Source organism: Vombatus ursinus, unplaced genomic scaffold (genome assembly GCF_900497805.2).
Source record: "Vombatus ursinus unplaced genomic scaffold, bare-nosed wombat genome assembly UNPS02009824.1, whole genome shotgun sequence".
Classification (NCBI taxonomy): Eukaryota; Metazoa; Chordata; class Mammalia; order Diprotodontia; family Vombatidae; genus Vombatus; species Vombatus ursinus.
The window spans coordinates 1,621,125-1,648,830 of NW_020949602.1; the positions used below are offsets into that span (position 1 = coordinate 1,621,125).

Here is a 27,706-nt window from a genome sequence, read left to right on the forward strand (position 1 = left end):
GTCAGACAAGCTGCCAGAGCAGCACCAGGGATGGGACCTGAGCAGACGTGAAAACCCTCCCTTCCATCCATCGTCTGCCCCGCTCCTCAGGACAGAAAAGATGAGATGGCACCAGCTGGTTCCTGGGTTACTTTATTTTGACAACAGCCACACAAACACATTGGGGGATGGGAAGAACAGTCAAGGCTTCTAGGCTCCAGATGTCTCCCCCAAGTTCTCCTGCCTCCTCTCCAGTCTAAGCAGTACCCACCCCCCACACTCCCACAATTTAGTTACTCATTTTTTGCCACAAGTCACAAGAGGCAGTGGAGTGCCCAGACCACTCTTCACACGCACACTCCCTGCCCCGCCCCCATCTGGACTCCACCTGGGGTCACAGGAGGCAACTTCCCCTAATGTGGATCGAATGGGCTGCAGTGGCTTTTCTCACCTGATAACATATCACAGAATAGAATGTCACAGTTGAAAGGGAGCTTAGAAACACAAAACGTTAAGGGCGTTCAAAGCATGAGATACCAGAGAGCTAACAAAGACCAAATGTCAGAGTTGGGAGGGACCTTAGGGCAGCGTCAAATTCCTCAGGTTGCACTACTGACTTGGAAAACCACTAATTAATCTTTGTTGGATTTTTATTACCTTTGTTAAATATTTTCCAATGACATCTTAATCCGGTTTGGGCCCCACTCGGGAGTTTTGCAATAATTGGCCTCAAGTTCTGATATCTCTGCCTCACAGTACAGAACGTGTCAAAACCGGGAGGGGCCTTGGAACAGGGGATGCCAGGGGTGGGAGGGGCCTTGGAACAGGGGATGCCAGGGGTGGGAGGGGCCTTGAAACAGGGGATGCCAGAGCTGGGAGAAAACTCCATTGCAAAACACTGGCGCTGCAGAAGGCTTTAGGGTCACAAAGCCCGACTGGCTCATGCTACAGAAGACGCTCTAAGTGACTCGCCCAAGGACATCCAGGGAGTTTCACTGAAACAAAGCAGGAACCTGGGGCAAACTCTGAAACAAACTGCTTCCCAACTCTAGGTGCCACATGTAGAGGGCTCTTGGAGGCCTCCGGTTACCAAGATGGCAAATGCGCCTGAGGCAGACTCGCTTCTCCCGGCAGCACCTGGCAGGCCACGAGCCTCTTCCTGTCCTGCTGCAGGCTGCAGCTGGTGATGGGTCAAGGCCTGGCTCACCAGGATGGGCTCGGTTCCCGCAGATAACCTCTCCTCTACACCAAGTAGAATCATCGGCTTATGCAGGGAACAAGCAGCCTGTGAGGGGGAGGTCCTCAGAGGGGCCAGGGTCATCCCTCTCCCACCAGAGCGCCAACAATGTCCCAAGCAATGCATAGAACGTATGGTTAAGACACATGGCAGAATGCATCGAGACCAGCCAGAGCTGGGATGGAACCACCCGCTGGCTGAGTCAGACGGGGCGCCAACAGCCTTTGGCTACGATCATTAGTGGGGCCGACGTTCCCGGGCTTCTTGACCGCCAGCCCTTTTGGTGATGACTTCGCTATGGAAAAGTGAGTGGATCCTGACCAGCTGGTCTCCCAAAAACACAATGAGGTGATTCTTGCAGCCTTTGCAACCCTAGGGAGGAGGAAATTCTGAAAAACTGAGAAATGAAGGGGGCCCTCGGAGGACTGGAGAGGCCACGTGACCACACCCGGAGCCTGGGCACAGCTGGCACGGCCCCAGCTGATCTCGCAGTCCAGTTTGGCCTCGTCCGGTCCAGAGTCTACTCATACCAGGAAGCCCCCAAAATGAGCTTTGCATAAATAAGTACGAAGGAACCAATCAGGACAGAGGGGCAGGTACCTTTTGGGAGGGGTCCTCTCCTCAGGGAAGGGGAGGCAGGAGCCATTCCAAGCTCTCGCAGGCTCAGGATCTTTGTAAGGCACTGAAATGAACCGTCGTCAGCCGTTTTTAAGAGGTGGACAGAGGGAGGGACAACTCAAGGTTGGAGAAGCCGCGAGATAATACTGTCAGTCAATTTCATGCTGGGTTGCACTGCTGCATCTCCTCCAAGCCCAATGAGGGGCACTGGGGTCGCTCAGGCCTGGGCCGTCTTCTCGACTCCACGCCATCCCTTTGGGGAGGAGTACCGCCCGCCACACCGCGTGCTCCTGCAGCATCGGGAGCCTCTCATTCCCTGAGGGAAACGGCTCCGCTACCGAGTGCCCTCAAGCCAGAGCCTGAGCCATGGGAGATTCGGAAGTGCCCACTACATGCAAGGCACTGATGGCTGGCTCCACCCTAACAGGGCTGGGCACGGCCGCAGTGGGGTCTGTGGAAGGATCTGTTTGGACCGGAGGCTAGTGGGTCATTCATTCGATGCTGCCTGGGTGAGAGAAGGCTTGGAAAGATGGCGGGAGGAAGCTAGCTGAGGAATATTGACTTTGGCAGAGCCCCGTCTGCAGACCGAAGGAGCTCCTCCCTTGCCCTGGAAATGCCACCGGCACGGGCAGGGGTGGCTCCTGAGGGCATCTTCCTGAGCCTCGTAAGCAATGGTCAGGAGCAATCCAAATTGCTTCCAGGGAACTCTGGCTTTGGGGACTTTCCATGAGTCTGAGGGAAGGGGACTGAGAGGAAAAGGCGGAGCCTTTTCATTGTAAGAGAAAGGCTATTTCAAAGAAGGCGGAGCGAGTGGGCAGAGCAGCTGAACCTGGCCTAGGCAGGGAAGGGCACAGGCTGGGACTGGGGAGGGAGAGGCTCAGTGCCGGGCAGCCTTACAGATCTTATCAAACACCTCAGGGAAGGCATCCTGGCAGTTCAGCTCCTTCCGGAGCTTGTGGTACAAAGAGCCATCAAACATCTCCCAGAACTCCTCTCGGTTCATGTAACAGTCGGCATACAGCATCTGGAACCTAGACGGGGGTGGGGATGAGCATAAGCACTTACAGAGCCCCTACTATGTGCCAGGCACTTTACCAATATTATCTCATTTGATCCTCCCAATAACCCTGGGAGGGAGGAGCTGTTATAACCATACCACAGTTGAGGAAACTGAGACAAACAGGGTTAAGTGACTTGCCCAGGGTCTCACAGCTTGAGGCTGAATTTGAACTTAGGTCTTCCTGACTCTAGACCTGATGCTCCACCCACTGCACCATCCAGAAAATTCAGAGGGCCCTCCATTTCCACCTGGTAGAACTCCAGAGCCTCAGCCAGAGAAGGGCTATCTGTCAAGGGGCTGGTGCTGCCCTCCCCTGCCCTAGGTATGTATGGCTCCTTCACTAAACAACAGCAGCCCAAGAGTACTCACCTGCCAGCACTCCAGATCCGTCTGAGCAGGGCAGAGGACCGCTGGCAGCAGGCACATACTCCCATCTTCCAACCGCCCCCACTGGACTTGTCCCGGTCTCCTGGCCCCCCCCCACACCCAGCTCTGCCAGCCCAGTCCCCACCCCACGCCTACTCACCCATGCACGCTTCGGACGAATTTCTCCATCTGCCTCATGCAAGATCTGGCTTCAAAGTGTTTCACCTGTGGCTCTCCATAGGCCCCAATGTCAACGTAGAGCTCTGTCTCATTGCCCTTGGGGTGGACCATGCCTGGTTGGCTGGGCAAGATGAATGGGCACAGCCAGATGGGATAGACCTACACAGAAGAGGGGAAGGTGTCGAGGCAGGCAAAGCCAAGTGCTGCCCGCTCACATCTAGTCAAGAAGCTGAGGGCTGGGGATAGGGAAAGAGGAGGGAACCCAGGCCCTGCCACGGTTACTGTCTATTTAGCTTGAAACTCTTCTCTCTACATTTTTGAGACACTGCGCTGGTGGGGTTCTTTGTCCACCTATCAGATTGGCTCCTTCTCCGTCTCCTTGGCTGGATCTTCATCGAGGTCACGACTGCCGCCTGTGGGTGCCCCCAGGGCTGTCTTGGTCCCTCCTCCCCCTCTATACCATCTCACTTGGTAACCTCATCAGCAACCATGGATTCCACAATGATGATTCTCAATTAACCTCTGCTGGGCTCCAATCGTACACCTTCAGCTGCCTCTTGGACATCCTGAACATGGTGACCCATTGGCATTCTGAACTCAGCATGCTCAAAACTGAACTCTTCATACCCCCCTCCTCCACCCTTCCTGGTCACCACAGAGACAACACTATCCTCCCAGGCCACCAGACTCCCAGCCCAGGTCTCGTCCTCGACCCCTCCCTTTCTAAGGCCCGCCAGAGCCTGCATGGCCACCCCACCCCTTCTCCACTGCCGCTGCCATCGCCCTGGGGCAGGCACTCCTCAGGGCAGGCCCTCCTCGCCTCTGCCTTACACAGTCGTCACATCACACCTAGACTTTGGCAGCAGCTGACAGGCTGCTCTCATTGCCTCCAACCCAGTGTTCTCCACCCAAGCTGTCAAACTGATCTTGTCCTGACTCAGTGAACTCAGGTGGCTTCCTCTGCCCTCGAGGATCAAGCATCAAACCCTGGGCTTGGTTTTCCAAGCCCTGCATAGCGACCCCTTCCCACATCCCACCGGCCTCCCTGCTGTTTATCTCCGACCCTGGGCGTCTTTCTTCGGCTGTCCCCCATGCTCAGAACGCTCTCCCTGCTCATCTCTGCTCCCTGGCTTTCTTCAAGTCAGAACTAAAACCGCCCCATTTATAAGGACCCCTCCTCGACCCCCTTCCCTCTTCTGCATCTACCTCGTTCCTACAGAGCTGCCTGTACGTTGTGTCTCCGTTAGAATGGGAGCCCCTTGACAGCAGGCACTGTCTTTGCCTTTGCCCAGTGACAAATCCAGAGCCTGGCACAAAGTAGGAGCTTAGTCATTCTTCTGTGACTGACCGACGATCTTGGGCAAGCAAATTAACCTTTCTGGGTCTCGGTTTTCTCAACCGTAAATACGGAGTTTGGCCAAAGATGGCCTCGGAGGCCCCTTTCGGCTGTAGTTCCAGGATCCTCTGCTCCCAGGACACTAGATTCCCAGAATGTTGGAGCCGGGAGAGACGCGGGAATCGTTTAAGTATCGCGTCAGTGAGTACCCGGGGATAAGCATCTGCTTTGGTCACAGCCACTGCCTGGGCCTCTCTCCAGTCTCAGTTTCCTGATCGGTAAGATCCCTGCCCTGGCCTGTGCTCCTCCCTGGGATGCTGCGGGAATCACATGCAATAGTGTGATTGGAAACGCGCCTGGAACGGCTGTGGCGGGCCACTGTCTGGTCTGTGCCCTCACAGGAGCCCAGGGGGGTGCCTTGCACCAGGCCTACCGTGGGGTTGAAGGGAGGGTGGCTTACGTGGAGGTCGTTGTGGAAGGTCTGGATGGCCCGCTCCATCACCTTCATGGGGACCAGCATGTCCTGCACCACGTGGTGCTGTTCATATAATTTACGGAGGGTCTCCCCTTGAGTCAGCTTCAGCAGGGAGATCTTGGGAGGCACCAGCCAGCCAAAGAGGAAGCGGAAGATGGGATTATTGCCGAAGGGGATGATGTCCTGAAACAGGGAAGATGGATGGATGCTGGCAGGGATCAGTCAGCCTGCCCTCCCACGGGGTGAAGGCACTCCTGAGATGCCATCCCACCGCAGAGGAGATCCAGGCTACTCGAAGACGTCCAGGGACAGAGAGCGGGCCGCCTGCCGTCAGCACCAAACTCTACCTCCCGACTCAAGAAGGTCTCTATCATACTAAGGGGAACTGAGCTCTCCGACTGGTGCCCCAGGTCCCGGCTCTCTGCGAGGGGCGCACCAATCAAATCCCACTCCATTTCCCACATGACGGCCCTCTGGCTAACTGAAGACATGGCCGCACCCCAATAAGCCTTCTCTCTGCCAGGCTAAACCTCTCTAGTTTCTAACCGTTCTTCTAGTGCCTCGGAGAGTTTCTGGCACATAGCGAGCATTTGCAAAAATGGAGGATGACTGAAAGAGTTCCTTCAGCTGAGCTGGTATATTTAATATCCCTTCCCTTGTCAACATCTCTCCTAAAAAGTGGTGCCTTCTAATGGACACAAGGTGCCCCATACAATCTAGCTAGAGCAAAAACCACCAGGATCACTGCCTCCCCGCCTCCCTCTGGACACAATGCCTGTCTAAACAGAAGAAGACCACCACGTTTTGGGGGCTGCTCAGTCACACGAGTGAGTCAGCGGTCCACTAAAACCCTCTGTTTTTTTCCCCTCTCCCTGTCTCCCCATTCTGCACCTCTTATGCAATTGATTTTTTGAACTTGGTGCTGGACTTTACATTGTCTTACCCTCAATAAATCTGATCCAGATAAATTCACTCCATCATTCCAGTCTGTTAAGGTACCTCTCACAGGGAACAAGGTTACCCATCTCCTCAAAGATACAGGGTGTCCCAAAAATCTTAGTGCCGCTTTAGGCTATTAAAAATTAAAAGTTTTAGGATGCCCTAAAGATAAAGCTCCCAAGGAAAAGTGCTTTCATTGAATTAACCTCCTCAGGAGAAAGGCCCTCTCTGCCTAAGAAGAGAACCCCAAGACAGGGATGAATTCTAGAATCCCACCTCTTGACAAGCAGGAAAAAAATCGTTCTTTAATGAAGATGAGGTAGGGACCCCCTGCCCCACGGTCCTAGCCTCACCTGGAGTTCCCAGAAGATGCTGCGAGTGTGACGGTGGTAATAGTGTCGCAAGGGGATGTACTCCAGCCCCTTCTGGTTCTTCTTCAGGTACTCCTCCACGTGCTTGAAGAACCAGGGCTTGTAGTAGTCACCAATCCTGTTCAGCTGTAGGGAGGGACAGACAGAAGGAGGCCAGGTTACCCACAGATTTCGGAGGACGGCTTGAAAATGGGACCAACGGACCTTGTATCTTTTGGGCACTTGACATCTCTTCAAAGTGGAGAGAGCCTAGGACAGGAGGAGGGGTCTAGCTCTGGCCTTTCCACCATATTGTGTGACCTAAGCCACGTCGCTCAGTGCCTCTGGGCCTGCAGATCTAACTATGAAATAAGGGAAAAGGTGGATTAGATCGGCTTTGAACTCTGGTGTTCTATCAAGGTGTTCCAGAGTCCCGGTCAGCTCTGCCATCCCCTGTTCTAAGGCCCTCCCTCCCCCAGCCCTGACATTCCCTGTTCTAAGGCCCTCCCCCCCAGCCCTGATATTCCCTGTTCTAAGGCCCCTCCCAGCTCTGACACTCCCTGTTCTGAGGCCCCTCCCTCCCAGCTCTGACATTCTGTGTCCTGGGCTTCTCTTTCACCTCTCTTCATTTCTTTCATCATCTGTGACTAGCAGAGGAGCAGCAGCATTCACGTCTCCCCCACACTCCTCATCTCCTGCCTGTTATCAGGAGTCAGAGTATTTACATCACCCAGGTCCCTCCTAACAGACTAGATGCCAAGGGCCTGGTGACCCTGGTTACTGGACTGGATGATCTCCCAGGGCTTCCACAAGCGGACTGCACTGGGTGGATGCTTCAGGCTGAATTATGTAAGTAGGTAATGTAATTATGTAAGAAATGCAGCCCAGGGCCGAATTACTCAGGCCCTGTCCTACTTGCCAGGACTGCTAGGGAGTTCAAAGGGAGAAATGTCAGGCCAACTCAGTCCTCTGTGCGTTTCCCAAACATGTCGATTTAACTCCATAGTGAGGCCAGCATTATGGGCCAACTGCAATGCCAGGGACCTCAAGGAGCCAATGTCCTACACAGCAAATACAAAACCGATCAAACGTGAACGACGGCCGAGGGGAAGTCGGGGCTCCTCCTTCCTGCGCCTGGAGCCAGAGAAGAAAGGGAGCACGGCCTGTGTGCGACGAGGGGAAAGGGGGGAATGGCTGGATGTGTCGGAACACAGCATGGATGAGGGGACAGAGCATTTAGTAGGGCCTCGGCTCGCCTGCTGTCTGTTCTAGGGGCCCGGCCACGCAAACACCAAGGGAGAGCAGATCCTGCCTCCAGGAGCTGACCCGATGCTTTCCTGGCTCTAGTTGGCTCGCCTGTCTATACTCTGGCCTCTCCTCAGCAGAGCCCCATGAAGCAGGAAGCAGGAAGCAGAAAGCAGAAGAGGGTGGTCCCCATTTCTGAACAGAGAGCTGAGGCTCAGGGAGGAATCACCCAGCTTGGAAGAAATGGAAGGCACTCTGTGAAGCCCCCCACTCCAGGCAGCGAGGCTGCATTCCAGCCAGATGGAGGCTTTCCTTCCTCCCAATCCTGGTGATAATAGTGTGCATTTATGAAGTGCTGGGCAAACTTTAAGGCCTTGCTCCCCCCCAACAACAGAAAGAGGTCATTGTGATCACAGGGACCAGACTCAAAGTGGTTAAGGGACTGTCCCAGGGCCATACAGCTAGTAACAGTATGAGACAGGATTCAAACTCAGGGCTTCTTGAACCCCCCAAAACCAACACTAGCCATTGCCCCACCCAGTAACACTGGGTCTGTATCTGTCAAGAATTTGGGACATTGTGGGGATGGGGTGGGGGAGAAGGGGAGACAGGCACAACCTTGGCTGTAATTCTAGGCAGAGTAGGTAGGTGCCTCAGGAAGCAGTGTCAGGGGTCACTCAGGCCATGGGAAACTGAGAGCTCTGTGTGTGTGTGTGTGTGTGTGTGTGTGTGTGTGTGTGCGCGCGTGTGCACACGCACACACACCCATGTGAACTGGGAAGGGGAAGACGAGTAAAGTCTGGAAGATTCCATCCACCAGTGGAAGTGGGAACCCTGCAATCCTGACTGCTGTCCATGGAGAGCCTGGAGCCTGGCCAGGGCTTCTCAGGACCCTCTGCACTTCACATCTGGCTTTTTCTCTGTCTCCCATGATACCAAGCACAGGACCAGAAATCTTGAGGGCTCAGTCACCAGTCAATAGAACCAATGAGCGACGGAAGTACCACGGCTCTGAGCTGAGCTGGACCTAATCGCAGGGACACTGAGTCAGAGCCGACTGAGAACCCCAACCAGGGGTCATCATCGGGCCCCACTGGAAGTCATCTTTAAATCGGAATGAGATTTCTAAAGCACACACACTTAACTTTGCGAACCTCAAAATGCTACGTGTCAGCTAATACGACTATTATTACAAATTATAATTATTATTATCATTACACAGGAACTTTGTTGTTCAGTCATTTCAGTCTTGTCTGACTCCTCACGACGCCATTTGGGGTTTTCTTGGCCAAGATCCTGGGGTGGTTTACCATTTCCTTCTCTAGCTTATTTTACAGATGAGGGAACTGAGGCAAACAAGGTTGAGTACTTGCCCAGGGTCACACAGCTAGCAAGTGTTGAGACCAGATTTGATTGTAGGAAGATGAGTCTTCTGGTTCCCAGCCTAGCCCTCTGTGCTCCATGGCGCCACTTAGCCACCATTACAGAAGAAAAGCTTCTATAAATACCATTCCGTTCTCCTTGTTAGGACATCTGCTGCTGCCTTACTGTAGAGTGGAAATAACTCAGAGTGGGAGACAGAAGAGCTGGGCTGCAGCAGAGCTCGGACCCCACTCACAGCCTTCCCAGTCCCTTCTCTGAGCCCGTGTGCCCTCTAAAGCAGGGGAGGGATGCAGAGCCCCGCTTTCTCTGGGGTGGGGAGGCTTTCCTTCCCCCATCCCCTCCACTGCTCCCCTTGTCCTCTAAGACCACCCTGTCTTACTCCTTCCTCCTTGTCTGTCCACAGCTGTTTGCAGGTTGTCTTTCCGTTAGACTGGAAGCTCCCCTGAGGATAGGGCCTGCTTTTACCTTTCCCTGAGACCCTAGAGCTTAGCACGGTACATGGCTCATGGTAAAAAAAAAAAAAAAAAAATGCTCACGGACAGACATGTCCCTCAGACTTCAGCTCGGGGCTGGCCAGGCCACCCCTTCCCTTCCCGTGCCCTCACACGGCCAGCTGGTCCGGTCAGCATCGTGCCGACACCCTCCCCCTCGGCTGGGCAGCGCCCACTGGGGCTGGCAGCGAGTCACCTCTTTGAAGGCAACAAGCCTGTCTGGATGTTCATGTATTCAGATGCACCAAAACTCTCTTAGGGAGGGCCTAGGGCCCTCGGAAAAATAAGGGGGCTCTGCAGATGTCGAGGCCGTTTGCCTTGTGGCTCCTGGACGGTATCTTATCCTCTGGATCTGTTTCCTCTTCTGTAAAAATAGGAGTTTTCAGCTAAAGAGAGGCCTCTGACGTCCCTTCCAAATCCAACAGTCCAGCTTTTTATGTTGAATCATTCCCTGTTCTAAGGCCCTCCCAGCCCTGACATTCCCTGTTCTGAGGCCCCTCCCAGCCCTGAAATTCTAGCTTCTAAGGCTCCATCCAGGGAGTTGGCGGTGCCAAGCCTGCTTCCTTTTCTGAATACAGAGAAACAAAACAAAACACAGATGATTCCTCATAGCTGCAACCCCAGCCTGGGCCTGGTGTAACTGTTGTGTCCCTCCCTGCACAGTGACCTCTGCCTTCACCAGCATTCAAACACCCTGTGCTGAGCTGTTTGTTAACATGTCCCAGGCAATCGCTGCCAGATGCCAAGTCAGCAGCAAAGAATGCTTGGTCTGTCTGTGTCACTGGCTAGAGTTGGGGCTGGGAAGGCCACGCCTCTGTCCCCAGGAAGGGATGGCTGGGGGCAGTGGAGAAGGGGGAACCAAGGCGGCGGCCCCAGAGACCGCTGCGAGTCAGGAGACCTCGGTCCAAGGCCTTGCCCTGTCACTGAACCAGAGAAATGTGGGTTAGCGAGCTCGGAGATCTCTCTCTCTCTCTCTCTCTCTCTCTCACACACACACACACACACACACACACACACACGGAGTCACTGGGGGGAAGGGAGAGAAGAGGCCAAGAGAACATCTCCAAACTACAGCTCCGTCCTCAGTTCTCCCTCTCCTGCCCTCCTAGGCCTCTGAGTGCCGCCTGCATGCTTCCTACTCCCCCAGTTCTATCTCCAGCCCTGCCCCTCTTCCCAGCATCACTTTGCCTGGAAGCCTTCCCTGTCACCCGGCCTCACGTGGACCCCGAGTCCTTCCCTGTTACCTCCCCGTTTGACAGCTGGCACTTTTCTCCAGAACTTAGGCTTTCACGGGATAATGAGGTTTGTTTCCTGGTGTTTCTTTGATATTTTTACCAACTCTGGACTCACTTCCCCAAAGCTGGCCTGGTTCTCTGGTGCAGTGCAAAGTATCCTGGATTCGCCTCCTTGTGACCTTGGGCAGGCCTCAGTTTTCTCATTTGTAAAATGGGGATCACAAGCCCACACTGCCAGGGGAGCCCTCCCACAGACACATCTACGAGCTCTTCCCTCAGCATATACAGGCCCTGTGGTCCTGTTCAGACCCCGAGCCCCATAAGGACAGAGAGCATCTCACTCAGAGTCGCAAGGAACCGCAGAGGCGATCAGTGAATCCCACACTTCTAGGGGCAGAGTGCCCAGCACTGGCCTCCCACCAAGGAAGGCAGCACCATCTACGGGGCTTAGGGGAAAGGCCGATGCATTTGAGGCTAAAGGTTCAAATCTTGCCTTTGTCACTAACCACCCTGAGTGACCTCTCCTGGCCTCAGTTTCCTCATCTGTAAAATGAAGGGGCTGTGCTCAAGGACCTTTAAGGTCCTTCCTGGCTCTAAGTTCCTGATCCCAGGCACAGTGGGAAAAGGCACTGGGCTTGGGGGAGGACACTGGGGTTCAAGCCCCGCAGGGAGACCTGCCAGCTGGCTGGGTGGCCTTGGGCCCCGGGGACCTCGCCGAGCACAGGACTAGCAGTTCCTCAGTGTGACTGCTGGCAAAGTGCTTCATGAGCAGGCAGGAAGTCGGAGTTCTCAGGGGAGGCAACGCTCTTAGGACATCAGAACTGGAAGGCACGTTAAAAATCACCCAGCCTCATGACCTTGTTTACATACGGGGAAACTGAGGCTCAGGTATGGAAATGACTTGCCGAATATCCCATTACAGGTCATGTGCACGGTGCGCATGTCAGGGGCCCGATTCCACCACGTCACAGCCCTGTCCTATCACCAATCAGAGCTGGACCCCCTCCCCCCACCTCTACCTTGCTCGGATCCACATCGTCCGTCATGACACCCGTCATGATGACCGCCTCCTCCAGGGAGTACAGCAGGCCTTCCACAAAATGGTTCTCCTTGCGCTGGGACTCCTTGGCAAACTTGGCGCAGATCTCCTTCAGGCCGCGCACGGGCTCCAGACACAGCTTCACGTACTTCTTGGCGGGAATGATCCGGATCTCTGCAGCAACCAGGAAGCCCAGCGTGCCGCAGGACCAGGGCACAGCGTAGAACAGGTCCGAGTTCTCCGTCTGCAAACACACCCCCCCTCTCCAGCTTGTCTCCCCCATCAGACCGTAAGCTCCTTGGGGGCAGGGGCTGTCCCTCACCTCTTTTTGTATCCCCAGTGCTCAGCACAGTGCCTGGCACACAACAGGAACACATTCAAAGCCGACTGACTGATGGTTAGGTGGCAAGGAGGAGGAAAAGGAGTAAACACCTTGGCTGTCCCCCCTCCCCTGCCTCTGGGTCGACTCCTCCGCTGGACAAGGTAGGTACTGAGCTAGCTCACCTCCCAGGCCCCTTCAGCCCCCCGGTACGATGGTTCTACGCTCACGGGTCCGAGGGGAGGGGCAGTTTTCACTGTGTCTTTGTATTCCCAGCATGCCTCGCTCACAACAGGTTCTCATTAAATAACTGTTTGCTTTGCAATGTACAGCTACCCTGTCAGAGGCTGTGAGAAGACTATTCTTCCCATTACATTTCAGGTCCCTAGAGAGCGGGGCCTGTTGTCTTCCGTCTTCGCCTCTGCACTGCCAAGCAGAGTTTGTGGAGTGAATCAACAACCAAGAAACATGCGCTTGTGACGAAGGTAGGCCTAGGATGGACCCCCCCGCCCGCTCCCCAATGCCCTCCCTTCCTCTTCTTTTCCTTACCGGTGAACACCGCACGAAGCTCCCGTCGGACAGGACCAGCTCATAGGCTGTGCAGATGTGCTGGAACAGCCCGAACCTGTGAGACGAGGACTCAATGCCGGTGCCCATGATCAGGCCTCCTGAATGGAGAGAGACACATCTCAGGCCCAGGACCTTCTCTCCCAGGGAATGCTGTGCCTGGCGTCCTGAGGTTTTGCCAAAGGGGGTCACAGGGAGCTTACGTTTTAAAGCCAGAGTACTTGTGCTCAGATCCTGGTTCTACCCCTTACTACCCACATCTCGTCAGGCAGATTACTAATGAGTGGTTTACACTGATGATCTGTGATCATCTGTGAGCCCTTTGAACTCAAATACTGCAGACCCTATGGGGTGAGGGGGATGGCAGCAGGCCCATCCCACTGAGTTCTCAGCTCTAAATCTTAGAGGCCATCTCGTCTAGCCCTCCCATTTTACACATGCAGAAACTGAGGCCCAGGGACACTAGGTGACTTGCCAAAGATCAAACGATTGGCAGTCCTGGCCCCAAAACCCCAGCTGCAATACCTAACCCTTCCGAATCCTCTTCTCTACACCAGGGCACCTAAGACCTCTGGATCATCCTCTCCTGGGCACTGTTACCCACGTCTAATCCCTCCAGAGCGGAGGTTCTTAACATGATCATAACTAATTCGCTATAATTGGTTTTCTTTGTAATCTGGTGTATTTTATTTCATGCCTTTTAAAGCATGATTCTGAGAAGTGGTCCAGGACACACAGAAAATGGTGAAGTGCCACCTGGCCTGAAGGAGAAAGGGAAAGATGTGAGACTTGTCATGGGCACCTCCACTGAGTCTTTTTATTTGTCAAACAAGCCTAAGAACCCCTTAAGTACCTGGCTCAACTAAACCTGCAAATGCCAGAGACCCACGTCACCCTCTCAGACTCAGCTTCCTCATCTTCAAAATGGGCTTATCTCAGGGTTGTGGAAAGGGAAACATGTTCTAAGTGGAAAACTGCCACATGCAATTAAAATAATGACAAGTGTAATGATTAAAAGAAAAAAGCCACAAGCATTCATTCAGAGCTTACTACAGCCCAGGGATGTGTTAAAGGCTAGAGAAACAAAGAAAAAGCAAAAATAGTCCCAGCTCTCAAGGAATTCACTTCCTAACATCCTCCTTAACACACAAATATGTTTGTAAGGCACGTGTGTCAGATAGATGCTTATCATATATTTGTATTTACATATTAAAACCACCCAGCACTTTAATCCTTGTTCAAGTATTCTATGAATATTCCTCTCATTACATAATCCTTACAACCAGAATAAGGTGCTATGGTCATCCCCATTCTCTAAATAAGGAAACTGAGGCTTACAGAAATCGAGTAATTTGGCTAGTCACACAACCACCAAATGGTCTCAGGCAGCATCTGAACGCAGGTCCTCCTGATCCCAAAGACAACGCTCTATCCACTGTGCCTCCTAGACAGACACCTACTTGGGAAATAATGGAAGGGGGGCTCCAGGAAGAGCAAAGCATCGGCATTGGCCAACACCGTCACCCCTCGGCACTTTGTCTCCATCTGCTTATATCTGAGCCGAGGAGAAAAGCCCTAGAAGGAGGGAAGGCTCTGGGTTCCTGTGGCCCACATCATCTCTGCTCAGTCCAGGATGCTGGCTGTGAGCCTGTACCTTGGCCCCAGAGCTAACGCAGATGGGCTCCCTCTTTTTGAAACAGAGACTTTCTGCACACAGATACACACGGAAGCACACGCGGAGCCCCTAGGATCCTGGGCTGCAACGTTCTTGCTGCCCCCACCCTCTCCGATGCCATCTGGGCTCAGGACCTGCTGTCTCAGCCTCCCACTCCCTGGGCCTTCCAGGGGCACAGAAGTTGCTTCCCGTCCCTTCTGGTCCATCTGTCTTAGCTCACCATTTAGATTATGATCAACGCCAGGCCCTCAACCAAGGAGTTACCTGGTAAGAGATTACCGGCTGCTCCTGGCACCGTGCCCGGCTGCCATGGCCCACGCCACTGCCATGGGGTGAATACGGACCAGCGCTGCCCATCATGGGTTTCCCCTGACAGTCGTCCAGGAACCTTCCCTCCCTTGCAGCCCAGGGTCACGGCAAGCAGGGCTCTGGGCCCGGAAGGCCTTGAGGAGCTAGCAGCCTCGTCCTTTCACAGATGAGGAAACTGAGGCTACAGGAGGCAGGGCAGGGGCCTAAGTCACTGGCTCCCCTGCCGTCAGGTCCAGACCCCTTTCCACACTGTGCGGGTAGTGCTTGAGGCTCCGGTTTAGAGAGGAAAGCTAACAGGCTAAACGGGGCCCTGGTCTTCGGGCTCTGCATCCCAACCCGTGTCTGCGACAGCGTCACCACCACTGGCGGGGACAGCGCTTCTGATCCCGCTCCCCTCACAGCCACCACGCCTGGCAGAGGTGTCTGGCTTTGGAGCCTCTACTTGTAGGGCGTCTGGGGCCACGCTCAGCATCCCCTCCTCTCTTCCATTCACTTGTCTTCTGGTAGGTGGCTCATTCCTGGGTCTCCTCCCACACATCTGACCATCCCTCAGTCTCAGCGTGTCTGTCTGTCTGTCTGTCTTCCCCGCTTCTGAGCTGCCATGGATCCACCTATCCTCAACAGGCTTGTACCCATCTCTCAGGTCTATACATTCATCACTGATGCCTCTCCCATGCCCTCATCAGAGCTAGAAGGGACCTTAGAGATCACCTAATCTCGACCCCTCGGGCTGGGGAGGCAGAGCGAGGTCTGAGGCCCCCTCCCCCCAGGCACCGTGTTCCTTACAGCAGGCAGGGTGGCGCTGTGAGGGGTGCACCCAGGACCTGGGTGCAGACCCCAGGAGAGGTCATTTCCTCCAATGGGCCTCGGTCTTCTCATCTATAAAATGGAGAGGCTGAATATGACAAGGCCTTCCAGCTCTAAAGCCACACCCCTAAGTCCAAAAGTTCAGCCCCCCGGTTTCACTGAGGGGGAAACAGGCTTGGGAAGTGACGCGTCTGGGTTGAGGTCACCCAGGCTGTGCACTCTCCAACATCCTGCCCTGCCTCCTGAGGGGGCCTGTCTGCCCCCGCCTGCTCCTCTCTGCCTGCCTTTCTCTGGGGGGAGCTCAGAAGCAAGCTCACTTTCAATACTGGTAGGTAAATTCTGCAAGCCCCTTCTGACTCACCTGGGAAGGGTCAGCTGTGCTCCTGACTGGGGGCAGGCTGGGGTCCCAGAAGGTCCAGACTCTACCCTCCTTCAACTACCACCTCAGGGGCTCCTGGACAAGCCCCCAGCTCAGGTGACAGCCCCCGTGGCCCAAGGACATCCTCAGCTCAGGTGACGGCCCCCGTGGCCCAAGGACATCCTCAGCTCAGGTGACGGCCCCCGTGGCCCGGGGCCACTTTGTCCAGGTAATGGCCCGAGCACCCCCACACTCCACCCCAGACAGCACCATCTCACCTACTGTGAGGTCATCCAACTCAGGGAGAACCGGCAGAGTCCAGCCGACAGAATTCAGCAGAGCCGTCACCTGCCCCATGGTGACCAAAGGCTCCACCAAGACAATCTTAATAAAAGAAAAAAGAGAAACGCTGAATGGGATGAAGGAGAGGAAATGAGCATTTACACAGTGCCAGGCACTGTACTAAACACTTTACAAACATGACCTCATCTGATCCTCACAACAAACATGGAGAGGTACTGTTGTCATCCCCATTTAACAGTTGAGGAAATTGAGGCAAAGAGGTTAAGTGACTTGTCTAGGATCACATATGTAGTGGGTATCTGAGGCTAGATTTGAACTTGGGTCTTCCAGACTCCAGGCCCAGCCCTGGATCCTCTGCTTTTGATCCAGCTGCCTCCCCGGCACAAGCCTTTACCATCTGCCTACAAACAGGCCAGCTTACAGCCTCAGGGGAGATCTGACCACCTGCCCAGAGGGTCTCCAGGAAACCTGCAAAGATCTGACTGTGGGTGAGTGGGCGCCTCCCCTGCCAGGCCTCCCTTTACTCCCGTTAGGAGGGCTGGACTATCGCCGCCCATGTCTCTCCTAGGTCTTGATGCTCTGAGACCGGCACTTTCTCTAGGCCCATAATTACAGTCACGCTCAGCTCCCAGGGCTTCGCCAGGGCCCAGAAACAATGTAGGTGGAAGCAGGTCTAAATTGCAGCACAAAGGATCTGGGGGATCATTAATTTCGTTATTAAATCCAGGATGAGGCCAGAGAACAGGCTACTCATAAAGCGTTCTCCTGACCTAGCCCACTGGGCCACCCCACGCTCCTCGGAAACGCGGGCCAGCCAGTGCACCAAGGGCGCCACTCACTCACCTGCCGCTTGGTGTCCACTTCCAGGATGTCCATCAGGTTGATCATGATGTTTTTGTGGGTTTTCTTGTACTTCCCCACTCGCAGTGACACTGTGAGCCACCCTGGTCGGCCTGTGCACATGAAAGTCTTGCTTCCTTCTTCCTTCCATTCCCGCACCTGCAAGACACAAGGGACCAAAGCCTTGAGTGTTCCTGCTTCCTCAGAGCATCCAAGACCTCATTCCAATCTGGGCTCCCCCTAGGGCAAAGCCACAACCTTATGACCTCTCTAAGCAATCAGTCCAAAAGCTTTTATTTCATCCCTACATGGTCAGGCCCTGGCCTAAGCACTAGAGATGATATCCAGGCAAAACACAAAAACCAGCCCTGACCTCCAGGAGCTTACCTTCCTTAGGGAGCCCACACCCAAGAATGCAACACCCAGATAATAAATACCGGAGCATTTGGAGGCAGGGAGGAATTAGGGGTAGGGACAAGACCAAAGGCCTCATGGGGAAGGTGGTGACAGGGTGGTGCTGCAAAGAAAACGGGGGGGCGCCGGACAAAAGCAGGGAAGTGGAGATGCAATGTGACCTGGGAAGAGCAAGGAGGCCAGTTTGGAGGAACAGCTGTGTGTGGGTGGTAAGTCTGTACTGGACTCCAGAGAGAAATCTCAGTTGTTCACCAAGTAGCTTGGGAGACTGGAAACTCTCCAGGGGAGGAGTTTCCAATCTCTTGGTAGAGGGAATGTTCCCACTGGGACTCCCCCCCACATTGACGGAAGGAAAGAAGGAGGGAGGGAGGGAGGAAGGAAGGAAGGAAGGAAGGAAGGAAGGAAGAAATTAAAAGCTGGTTCCTCCCTCCCCCTCCAAAAAAGCCCAGCGATAACAAGAGGCCTGCCCTAAGGTCATCTACCTGGCTAAGTCAGGCCTAGAAGCCCAGGCTTCATCCCAGTAAAGTGAGGCTCAGACTAGATCACAATCAGTGCTTCCTCCACCTGCCGTAGGACTATCACTGCCCCAGTCCAGGACGCCAGGGGCCTGCAGGAGAGCGGGCGTTCTACGTGCTGCTGAGCTTCCAGCTCCTGCCGCCTGCAGGCAGACCCACTGCCTAGCTGGCTTCCACCCAGCCCTCTCCACACTAGTGAAGTTCATTGTTTAGACTCTGAGTATGGGACTTCCTGAAGACTCAGGATCCTGGGGTTGGACAGCAATCTCCTCTGACAGGCCCAGCCCAAGCCGGCCAATTCTACTTTCATACAGCTCTCACTCAAGTGTTCTGTTTTCCAGACCTCTGCAGAAACCTGCCTCCCTGGGATTTCCCGAGCTGATAAGGGCTGCACGTGTCTCAAACTTTTTTAACCTCCCTCTAGCACTGGTCACATAAGAGGTGCTTATCACAGAATTCCTGATAGATCAGACAAGGTAGGCACACTCAACATGTGAGGCCCTTAACTTTCTCCAGCTAGCTACTGGGACAGGGGAGGACACTTTCTGGCACCGTCCACTCTGGGCCCCACCCTGTGGTCAGGCTGTTTGGTTTAGAGCTGGAAATGGTCTCAGTCATCTCATACAACCCACTCATGTTACAAATGGGAAAAATGAGGTCAAGAGAGGGAGGTGACTTGCCCAAAGCCCCACAGGCAGAGCTAGGATCTGAAGCAAGGTTTTGACCCAAAATCGCCTGCCCTTTCCAATTCCTGATGGGCAAAACAATCTAGAACTGGCATTCCAGCCCCTTCATAAGCTGGACACCTTGCTTAGGAATGGACTTAATCAGGACTGATTTGAGTCCCAGAGGGATGCCCTTCCCCCACCCCCACTTTCCCCCTTTGGTCACCTCAGCCCTTTTTTGTCCCTCATCTGAAGAGTAGCTCCCAGGAGCTTAGAGAAGCCAAACTACTCACATGGCTCTCCCCTCAGCCCCCAAGGCAGGCAGGGCAGGGCTTAGGGAGGCCCTACCCTGTCAGTTTCACAGAAGGAACACTCTCCAATGTCAGTTTCACAGAAGGAACACTCTCCAATGTCAGTTTCACAGAAGGAACACTCTCCAATGTCAGTTTCACACAAGATCTCAGATGTCAGTTTCACATAAGTGTCCACTATGGCTCAGAGAGGAAAACAGAGGCTGGATGGTGGGAGAGACCTTAGACACCCTCGAGTCCGACACCCTCATTCTACCCAAGAGTAAACTAAGAGGGGAAGTGACTAGTCCAAGGTCACACCGGAAGAGCTAAGACTCTGGAGTCTTCCGCACTGTCAGGACAAAGGGCCTTGATCTTCAACATTCCATTTCCCACCAACTACACTGCCTGGTTTTGATTCTACCAACATCATTCCTCCAGCCACTACCTTCTGGTGGCCTGCTCTCCTTCAACTTCCTTTTGTATGTCTTCTCCATTAGATTGCAAACCCCATGAAGGCAGTGACTATCTTTGTTTTTCTTAATTGTATCCCCAGCCCTTAGTGCCTGGAACACAGCAGGCAATTAATAAATGTTTACTGATTACTGTCTATTCGGCAACTAGGTGGCTGGTGGACAGAGCACTGGACTAGGAGTCGGAGAGACCTGAGGTAAGATCTTGCCTTGCACACTAGCTGTGTGACCCTAGGGAATTCACTTGAACTCTGTAAGGCTGAGTTTGCTCATCTGCAAAATGGGAATAAAAGTCCCTAAATCTCAGGGCCATTCTAAGGAACACATGATATAACACTCATAAAGTACTATGGAAACTGACAATGCTCTCAAGAGGCTTCCTGATAAAGCAGTGTGGGGACCTCCCAGGGGGCAGAGGCGCAGCCCAGACTGGCGGCCAAGAGACCTGGGTTTGAATTCCACCCCTCTCTCCAGCTATGAACTACAAACAGGTCCCCTCCCCTCTCTGGGCCTCAGTTTACTCTTCAAGAGGAAATTCCAATTCCTAATCAAGGAGACTGAATTCGATGATAAGTAAGGTCCTTCCCTCCTCCTCCTGCCTTCCTTCTCGGCTCAGCTCACATCTCACCTGGTGCAGGCCTTTCCTGGTCGGCTCAACTGCCGGTGCCTTCCCTCTGCTGGTAGATATTTGCCCCTTTCAGAGTATAAGCTCCCCAAGAACAAGCACCTCAAGATTACATTCTAATCAGAGAAGATAAGTCTACATCTACATCAGCTAGGAGGTAGTGCCTGGGCTGCACCTGAAAGGCATCCGAGCACTGAGATAAGGAAGGAGGGTGCCCCAGGCAGAGGGCACAGTTTATGAAAACGAGTGGAGGGCAGGTCAAAGTTGGAAGGGATCGAAGTGGGACTGGGTCCAGTTTAAGTGATGTACCCAAGGTCACACAAGTCGTAAGCACCAGAGACAGGAGTTGAACCCAGATCTTCTGACTACCAAGTTGAGGCAAAAGCTCCCCCTGGTTCATTTTGAGGGAAGGTCACACTTGAGCACCCAACAATTGCAAGAGAAGTTACAAGGGCAGCCTCAGTGGCAGCAGATCTCAGAATCCAGAGAGTGGCGCAAAGCTGGGAGGTCAGAGCAAGGTTAGGGGCTCAGGGCCTGGAGTTTGAGGGGGTTTAAAGGGTCCAGAGTAGGACCAGGCACTCTGCTGAGAGGCTCCTGGAAGCTGTGGTGGTCTAAGACACAGTCCAAGGTCCAGGGGGGTGGGGCTGCCTTATCTAACCAATTCTTCTCCAGCAACATGGAAATACTCCATCTCCACCCCAGTTTGGTTGGTCTTCCTCTGCTCTCCTTTCCCAGCAGCAGCTTGGCCAGGGTGGGCTTGACAGAAACAGAACTAAACTAAAGCTACACCTTCTCCTTTTATTTGCTTGCCAGCCCAATTCACACCCACTGTTACAGGTTCAGATCAAGTCTAAGGTCTCCAGGAAATCCAGAATTTAAGAGAGAAAAAAAACCAACCACTTGGGTTTGAATCCTGGCTCTTAGCTTACTTAACCACCTTTTTTTCCTGTGGCAAGTCATTTTAATTTTCTGAGCCTCAGTTTCCTTATCGGTAAAATGAATGGATTAGATCTCAGAGATCATCTAGCTTTTTCACCCCCTCTTTTTACAAAGGAGGAAACTGAGGCCCAGAGACGGGATGTGGCATTTTCCTAGTCCCTCAGATAAGAAGGAATAGGGGAGAAATCCAGGGATGATAGTAATAGGGGCCACTAATTTGGTTAATCAAGGTATCAAGCCTCCAAACACCAGAGAAGTAGGAATCACTCTGTCTCCTGCCTCTTCTCTCCTCGATGGCTTCTCCAGGCTCTACCACAACCCTCCTCCATGCCACATCAGGTCACAGAGCATGAGGGTATTACCGACAGCCCGAGAAGGAGTCAGGCCCCTCAGCCTGGATGAGGGCAGGGGTAAGGCAGCCGGGTACTCTGTGGTACCTGGTGCTCAGGCTGGCTCCAAGGACGCTCCACCTCGTTCCCTGGGACCCTTTCCACGATCACAATTAAACCAGCGCTGCCATTGCTGCTAGAAAGGAGTTGTCAATCCACCCCTCCCCATCTCTGGGACTCTGCAGACCAATCTCCCTCCTTGGCCAACAAGCCCCCCCATCTAGATGAATATCTCCCTTCCTGAGGCCAGGCCTGGCTTCACGGGTTTATCTGCATTCCCAGGACTTAGCCCAGAGCTTGGCAATGGATGGAGCAGTTATTAAGAGCCTACGATGTGCCAGGACCTGGCGCACAAGTACAAAGAATGCGACAATCCCTGACCTAATGGAAGAGGAGACAAGACAGACAGACAGAGAATAAGCCCTAGCACTGAAGACTGAGTTAATTTAAAACGGTATTTTTCATACCCCTGGCAGCCAGCTCAGGGCCACGGAACAGGGAGGAGCTTAATAAGTGCTTGTGGACTGACAGGCAACGCTCTGCCGTCCATCCCCCGGGAGGTCTGGGCTCCAGCTTTGAAGCTAGGCTGTGTTACCTCCAGTCTCTGAGCTGACCTCCAGCCACTCTGCTCTGATCCAGATCTTAATATTGCTGTTATCTCTGGTAGCTGCTGATCCAGATCTGCTTGGTTCCTCCTCAGCTCCTGCCAAGATCTTGGGGTTTCCAAAGTTCATCTCCACTCGTACACTTGCCGATTTCAATGTGGCCCTGAGGGCCATCGAGTTTACAGGCAGGTCCTGATGCGGCCCCTCCTCCGCAGGTGCTGATCATTCACCCTGTGGCCTTGGGCCGTGGCCTCCCAGCACCCCTCCTGAGGCTGCCATAGTGATGGGAAAGGAAGCAGCCAGAGGTCCCAAGTTCAAATCTTGTTATGGCACCTGTGGGACCCTAAGCGAGTACCGTGTTCCCATTTCAGTGACATGAAGGTATGGTTGATTAAGCCGGGAGCTGGCTTCTCTTGGGACAGCCCACCATGGACGGGAGTGAGCAGGAAACGACCAGCCTCTTCTCCACAGACTGCTTCAGTTCCTGCTGTCTCACCTCAACCTTTTCTTCTCCAGTACACCTGGCCCCAACTCCTGGGCCCTGTTTCTCTTTCCTCCTAATGCCTCTCTCCCACCCTTGAGCCCAGGGGTGATGGGCTCCCCAGTGGGGCAAGTGATGCACACAGGAAGGAGTTTGGTGTGGGGAGTTCGACCTGTCAGATACAAAGTAAGAGTAAAGCCATGGATCCTCCAGACAGATGCTGGTGAGGGCATCCCCTCTGACTGTGGTAGACTCCAGCTGCCCCCTCCCCCCAAGCAGGCACTTCCATGAATGGTTGTGGCTGGAAATATGGCCAGAGCCTCCTAGGCAGGAGGGCTTGGGGCTCTTGGGAGGACTGGCCAGAGGCAAAGGCCAAGCTCACCTCCCATACTGTGAAGCACATAGGGGGTAGTGCAGTGGTCACAACACCAATTATGGGAGCTGAGTTCAAATCCCACCGCTGACACCCATTGGCTGTGAGAGCCTGGGCAAATCACCTCTCAGTGCCCTAAGCAGCCATCTCAGGCACAGAGCAGATGATCTGCTCAATAGGAAACATGAAATCACAGGTTGGGTTAAAAAGAAATAAATACAAATTAATACAAATTTAGAGGCCTCCAGTGGCACAGTGGGTAGAATGCCAGGCCTGGAGTCAGGAGGACCTGAGTTCAAATGTGGCCTCAGACACTTCGTAGCTGTGTGACCCTGGGCATGTCACTTAATCTTTGTTTGCCTCAGTTTCCTCAACTGTAAAATGGGGGCAATATCAACGCCTACACTGTAGGGTTGTTAGGAAGATCAAATGAGCCCTTAGCACAATGCTTGGCACATAGTATGTCCTATGTAAATGCTTTATTCTTTCCCCATTTCCCCAAATTAAAAACATGGAAAGAGGCCTGAACTTAAAATCAGGCACTGGACTGGAGTTCAAATCCTGGCCCTGCACCACTTACTATCTGTATGACCTTTGGACCTCAGTTTCCTCTCCTGTTGGAGGTTGGACCAGAAGGCCCCGGAGTTCCCTTCCAGATGTGACTTTCAGTGAGCATCATCATAAGCCATTAGAGGGCTCAGGATACTCCCTGATAAGGGCAGGGACTTTTTTGTTTTTTGCTTTCTGGTGAGGCAATCAGGGTTAAGTGACTTGCCCAGTGTCATATAGCTAGTGTCTGAGGCCGGATTTGAACCCATGTCCTTCTGGTCCCAAGGCTGGACCTCTATCCACTGTGCCACCTAGCTGCCCCTGGGGCGGGGACTCCTCAATTGTGTCTCTGCATCCTGGTACCCAGTTGGGGCAGCCTGGCACACAGGAGGCCTGGTGAATTCTGCTGCATCACCAAAGCCCTCTCATCTGGATCTCATTGGAGCCTCATGAAGCTTGGGGAAGGGAAGCTCATTTTACAAATAAGGAAACTAGGCCCAGAGAAGACAAGCAAGGCCACACAGCCCAGGCCCAGAATCAGCCAATTCATCCACAAGCACTTACCAAGTGCCTACCACCACCAGGCACTGTACCAGGGGCAGAAACAGATAACGAACCCAATACTCCTGCACAGGCTGGTGCCTCGTCCATTAGAAATGGCACGTGACCCTTACCATCCAAAGAGCAGTAGAGCCACACACCCAGGGCCTTGGCAGGTGCCCCCTGCTCTGTAGAGTGGTCAATGCTGCCGGGACCTGAGGCAGTGTAACCTCAGTAGGTGGATAGGTGGTACCTCCCTTGATGGCTGGGTCATCTGCCTGGCCTGGCAACAACCTGAGCTCCAGGACCCGGTGCCCAGGGAGCTCTTCATAGCCCAGCCCCATCCATGGCACCAAGCCTATGGCAGGACCAGGGTGGGAGTAGGGATGGAATAAGAAAAAGGTGTCAGACATGCAAACACAAAGCACTGGCCACACGGAGCAGGTGTCCTTGGCCCAACCCTTCTTTCCCAGTCCTCGGTTTCTTCCATTTGTTAGTTAAGTGATGGGACTTAGGGAGATGGTCAAAGTCCCTTCTCTGCCAAGTACTACATTCACTCAATCAATCCATCAACCAACAAGTACTTCTTAATCAACACTTTTAAGCACCTACTGTGTGCCAGGCACTTTGTTAATTTGCTTTACAAATAGTACCTCATTTCATTCTCCCAACAACCCAATCCTGGGAGGTAACTGCCATTATTATCATCCCCATGTTACCGTTGAGAAAACCGAGGCAAACAGATTCAGTGACCTGCCCAGGGTCACAGAAAGTGCCTGAGACCACATTTCAACTTTCTGACTCCAGGCCCAGGGCTCTATGAACTTTGGCAGCACCAGCTGCCTCTGACGAGAAACCAGACCTTCCTAGCTCTGAGACCAGCTCTCCAGACACTGAGCTCTGGGCCTTTCCTATACAAAAAGAGTGATCAGAAGGGTCAATGGGATGTCTCTGCGATTGGGAACCTCCTCCCTCACAGCCAGTTAGCACCTTCTCTGTAACTTAGTCTTAGACAGCTGCCTAAGGTGTGTGTTAGAGCCAGGAACCCAGTGCTGAAGTAGGGTTAGTCCTGGTCACGAGAATCATTTCATCATCCTGGGCCTCAGTTTCCTCACTTAAAAAATGCGATCCCAACTTCCCCAAACCTTTACAGTCCAATGAGGGGGGCAGGCAGGGTCAGAGAGGGAGTACTCTGTAGTCCCTGAGAATGGCACCAGGCAACCCTGCAGGGATAATAAGGCCAAGACCTCCACAGAGTCCAGGCTCCAAGGACACCGGAGGCGGTGGGGCTCTCTCCTCAGAAGCTGTGAGCGGTGCTGGCCAGAAATATACTGGAGATGCTAGATAGTGGAGGTTTTCCAGTTGTCCTTGGGGGCCTTCTGCAGCCTTCCTTCTAGGGTTCATTTCCCTCTGTGCACCGCCCTTCCTTGGCCTCCCCTCAGCCAGCCTAGAGAAAGCCCAGATACACATGGGAGGGAGAAATATGTCAACATCCCTTTCAGCCTTGAAAAGAAATCTCAGAGTGATCTCTCCCTCCTCCCCTGCCACAACTCCCTCTGCCAAAGCTCTCTGCGGTCAAGGATGGGGAATCCCAAAGAGCTGCACGATCGGCATGCCCAAACCCCACCTTCTTCAGATGAGCCAACAGAGGCTGGAGAGGGAAGTGACTGACCCAGTGTCACATGGTGAATGAGCCGCTGAGCCACAGGTCAGTCCTTGTCACCGTTCTGCCTCCCTGCTTCCAGCCCCTGTATGGTTCAGAAAGGGCAACCCCCACCCCACTCAGTAAAGAAACTCAGCGCCCACCCCCATCCCAACATCACTTGGAACTGAACTAGGGAGCCCCCTGGCCCTGAAGCAACTGGTAGTAGGGTCCCCGGAGGCCAAAAAGAGTGGTGCCTGCTTCCACAAGTCCCGTCGGACATCTGGATTCTCCTTCCTCAGATCTGTAACAGGTTAAGGGGTGCACGGCCCACATACATCTGGTTCCTTCGCCCCATCTCCCAAAGAAAGGGCAAGGAGGAGGCGGGGGAATGGTGGAGGTACCTCAGCATCCAACCTTAAGGATGAAGAGGGAGAATTAGGAGGTGCAAACACACATCTGAGAGAAGAGCGGGATTCCTGCATTCCTTGGGGAAACCGGGACAGGGAGGGGAGAAGGGCTTAAGGGCTTACACCAAGTGGGGTGTACAAGTAGAAGAGAGGAGGAGGCATGGAATGTAGGCAAAGCAAGATGCACAATATGGGGTGGGGCGGAAGGGAGTGCAACGGTGCAAACGAGAAGCGAAAGCAGCAGGAGGGCAGGGGCACGTAAGGCGGGGGGGGGGGCGGCAAGGGGCGGGAGGAGGGGACAGGCACACGAGGAGGGGGTGCGCACTTCCCCAGCCCTGCGCCCACGTGTCCCGCGAGCGTCCCCCACCTGCTTCTGAATGTCCCGAACCCGCTGCTGGTGCTGCCGCGGCGCGCTGTTCAGCCTGAACACCACCCAGGCGCGCAGGTAGTAGTAGATGTCGAAGATGAAGGATAGCGGCAGGAGGAAGAGGCACACAAACACCCAGCGCTGATGGATGATGACGAACTCCAGCCCCTTCACCCGGATCCAGAGCAAGAAGAGCAGTGCGCACGCCGCCAGGGACACGGCCGGCTCCATGGCTGCACGCGGCTCGCCGGTGTCCCGTCTCGTCCCGTCCCGTCCCGTCCCGCGCAGGGAGGCGCGCTCCGGTCCCCGAAGTCGTTCTCTCCGCGCGCGCAGGGGACGCACACAGGCTGCAGGGATCCGGGGGCGTTCTCCCCGCGCGCGCTGCGGGGCTCCGGGAACGTTCGCTCCGCGCGCACTGCGGGCGCCTGGGGGCGTTTTCTCCGCGTCCGCAGGGGTGGACGTGGGCCGCGGACTTCGCGGGACGTTCCCTCCGCGCGCGCTGCGGACTCCTGGGGACGCTCTCCCCGCGTCCCGTCCCGAACCGGCAGCAGGCTCCGGGGATGTGCTGAGCAAGGGTTGCAAGAGTATCCCCCCTGCGGCTGAGGCAGAGGCGGCGCGGCGCGGCGCGGCACGCAGATCGGGGAGGAGCGAACCTTCAATGCGCCGCTCGCGCCCTCTTCTCGCTCCGCCCAGGCCCGCAGATATACAGCCTTGAGCCGGTCCGGGCTCCGATCCGTCTCCTGATTGGCTCGGCTTCCCCAGGGTTCGGTGGGCCGAGACCCTGGCGCTGCCCAATGGCGAGGCGCGGAGAGGATCGGACCAGGAACTGGGTGCCTGGATTGGCTGAGCTCTCCCGGAGCGCCCCGCCCCGCCCCCCCCCCGGCTTCCCGTGGAACCGGTCAGACCCCGCGTGCTCCGAGGAGGAGGCGGGGGAGGGGTCGACGGTTGTGGCTGTTTAACGAGTTTAGCTCTGTGTTGCCTGGCCCACGCTGCCCTGCAGGGAGCAAGGAATTCCTTACGGTCCCTGCCTCTCCTGTGCCAGGGGGGAAACTGAGGGCGAGGGGGGGGAAAGAGATTTAGTGTTAAAAAGGACCTTAGAAATCACCCAGGCCTGCCGCTCCTTGTTGTGGAGAGGAAACTGAGGCCAGAGAAGCGGAGCATTATCTAGGCACCTTAGAACTCAATGCTTGGCACATAGCAGGAGTTTAATAAATGCTTATTTCCTTCCCATCATTTAGTTTCGCCCCGACTTGTGCAGATGGGAAACAGAGGTCCAGGAGGGAAAGGGAATTTACAGAGAAAAGTAACGTAAGACACC

General features: G+C 54.3%; 1 protein-coding gene across 3 annotated transcripts; it reads right to left on the bottom strand.

Annotated features, from left to right (window-relative positions):
- Positions 1-116: 116 nt before the first annotated feature.
- DHCR24 (24-dehydrocholesterol reductase) lies at positions 117-26,658 on the bottom strand. Of its 3 annotated transcripts, XR_003568321.1 has the most exons (10): positions 26,389-26,658; positions 17,115-17,270; positions 16,247-16,352; positions 12,802-12,920; positions 11,914-12,177; positions 6,544-6,687; positions 5,237-5,434; positions 3,421-3,599; positions 1,817-2,865; positions 117-1,588 (listed from the first exon to the last, which is right to left on the bottom strand). XR_003568321.1 is itself a non-coding variant. In XM_027852746.1 (9 exons), exons 1-9 carry the CDS (start codon positions 26,617-26,619, stop codon positions 2,712-2,714), a joined length of 1,551 nt encoding a protein of 516 aa, XP_027708547.1. In that variant the 5' UTR covers positions 26,620-26,658; the 3' UTR covers positions 117-2,711. The 3 variants fall into 3 exon arrangements, 2 of the variants coding, with proteins under 2 accessions (XP_027708547.1, XP_027708548.1); XM_027852746.1 differs by having other exon boundaries at positions 117-2,865; XM_027852747.1 differs by lacking the exon at positions 26,389-26,658 and adding an exon at positions 22,017-22,102 and having other exon boundaries at positions 117-2,865.
- Positions 26,659-27,706: the final 1,048 nt, after the last annotated feature.

Excerpts from the sequence above, each read along its gene's own strand:
- DHCR24 (XM_027852746.1), bottom strand. The coding sequence starts at position 26,619 with ATGGAGCCGGCCGTGTCCCTGGCGGCGTGCGCACTGCTCTTCTTGCTC. Across the intron at positions 12,921-16,246 it reads GTTGGATGACCTCACAGTAG|GAGGCCTGATCATGGGCACC; the intron begins GTGAGATGGTGC and ends CTCTCCATTCAG. Across the intron at positions 3,600-5,236 it reads CCTTCCACAACGACCTCCAC|GTCTATCCCATCTGGCTGTG; the intron begins GTAAGCCACCCT and ends TCTTCTGTGTAG.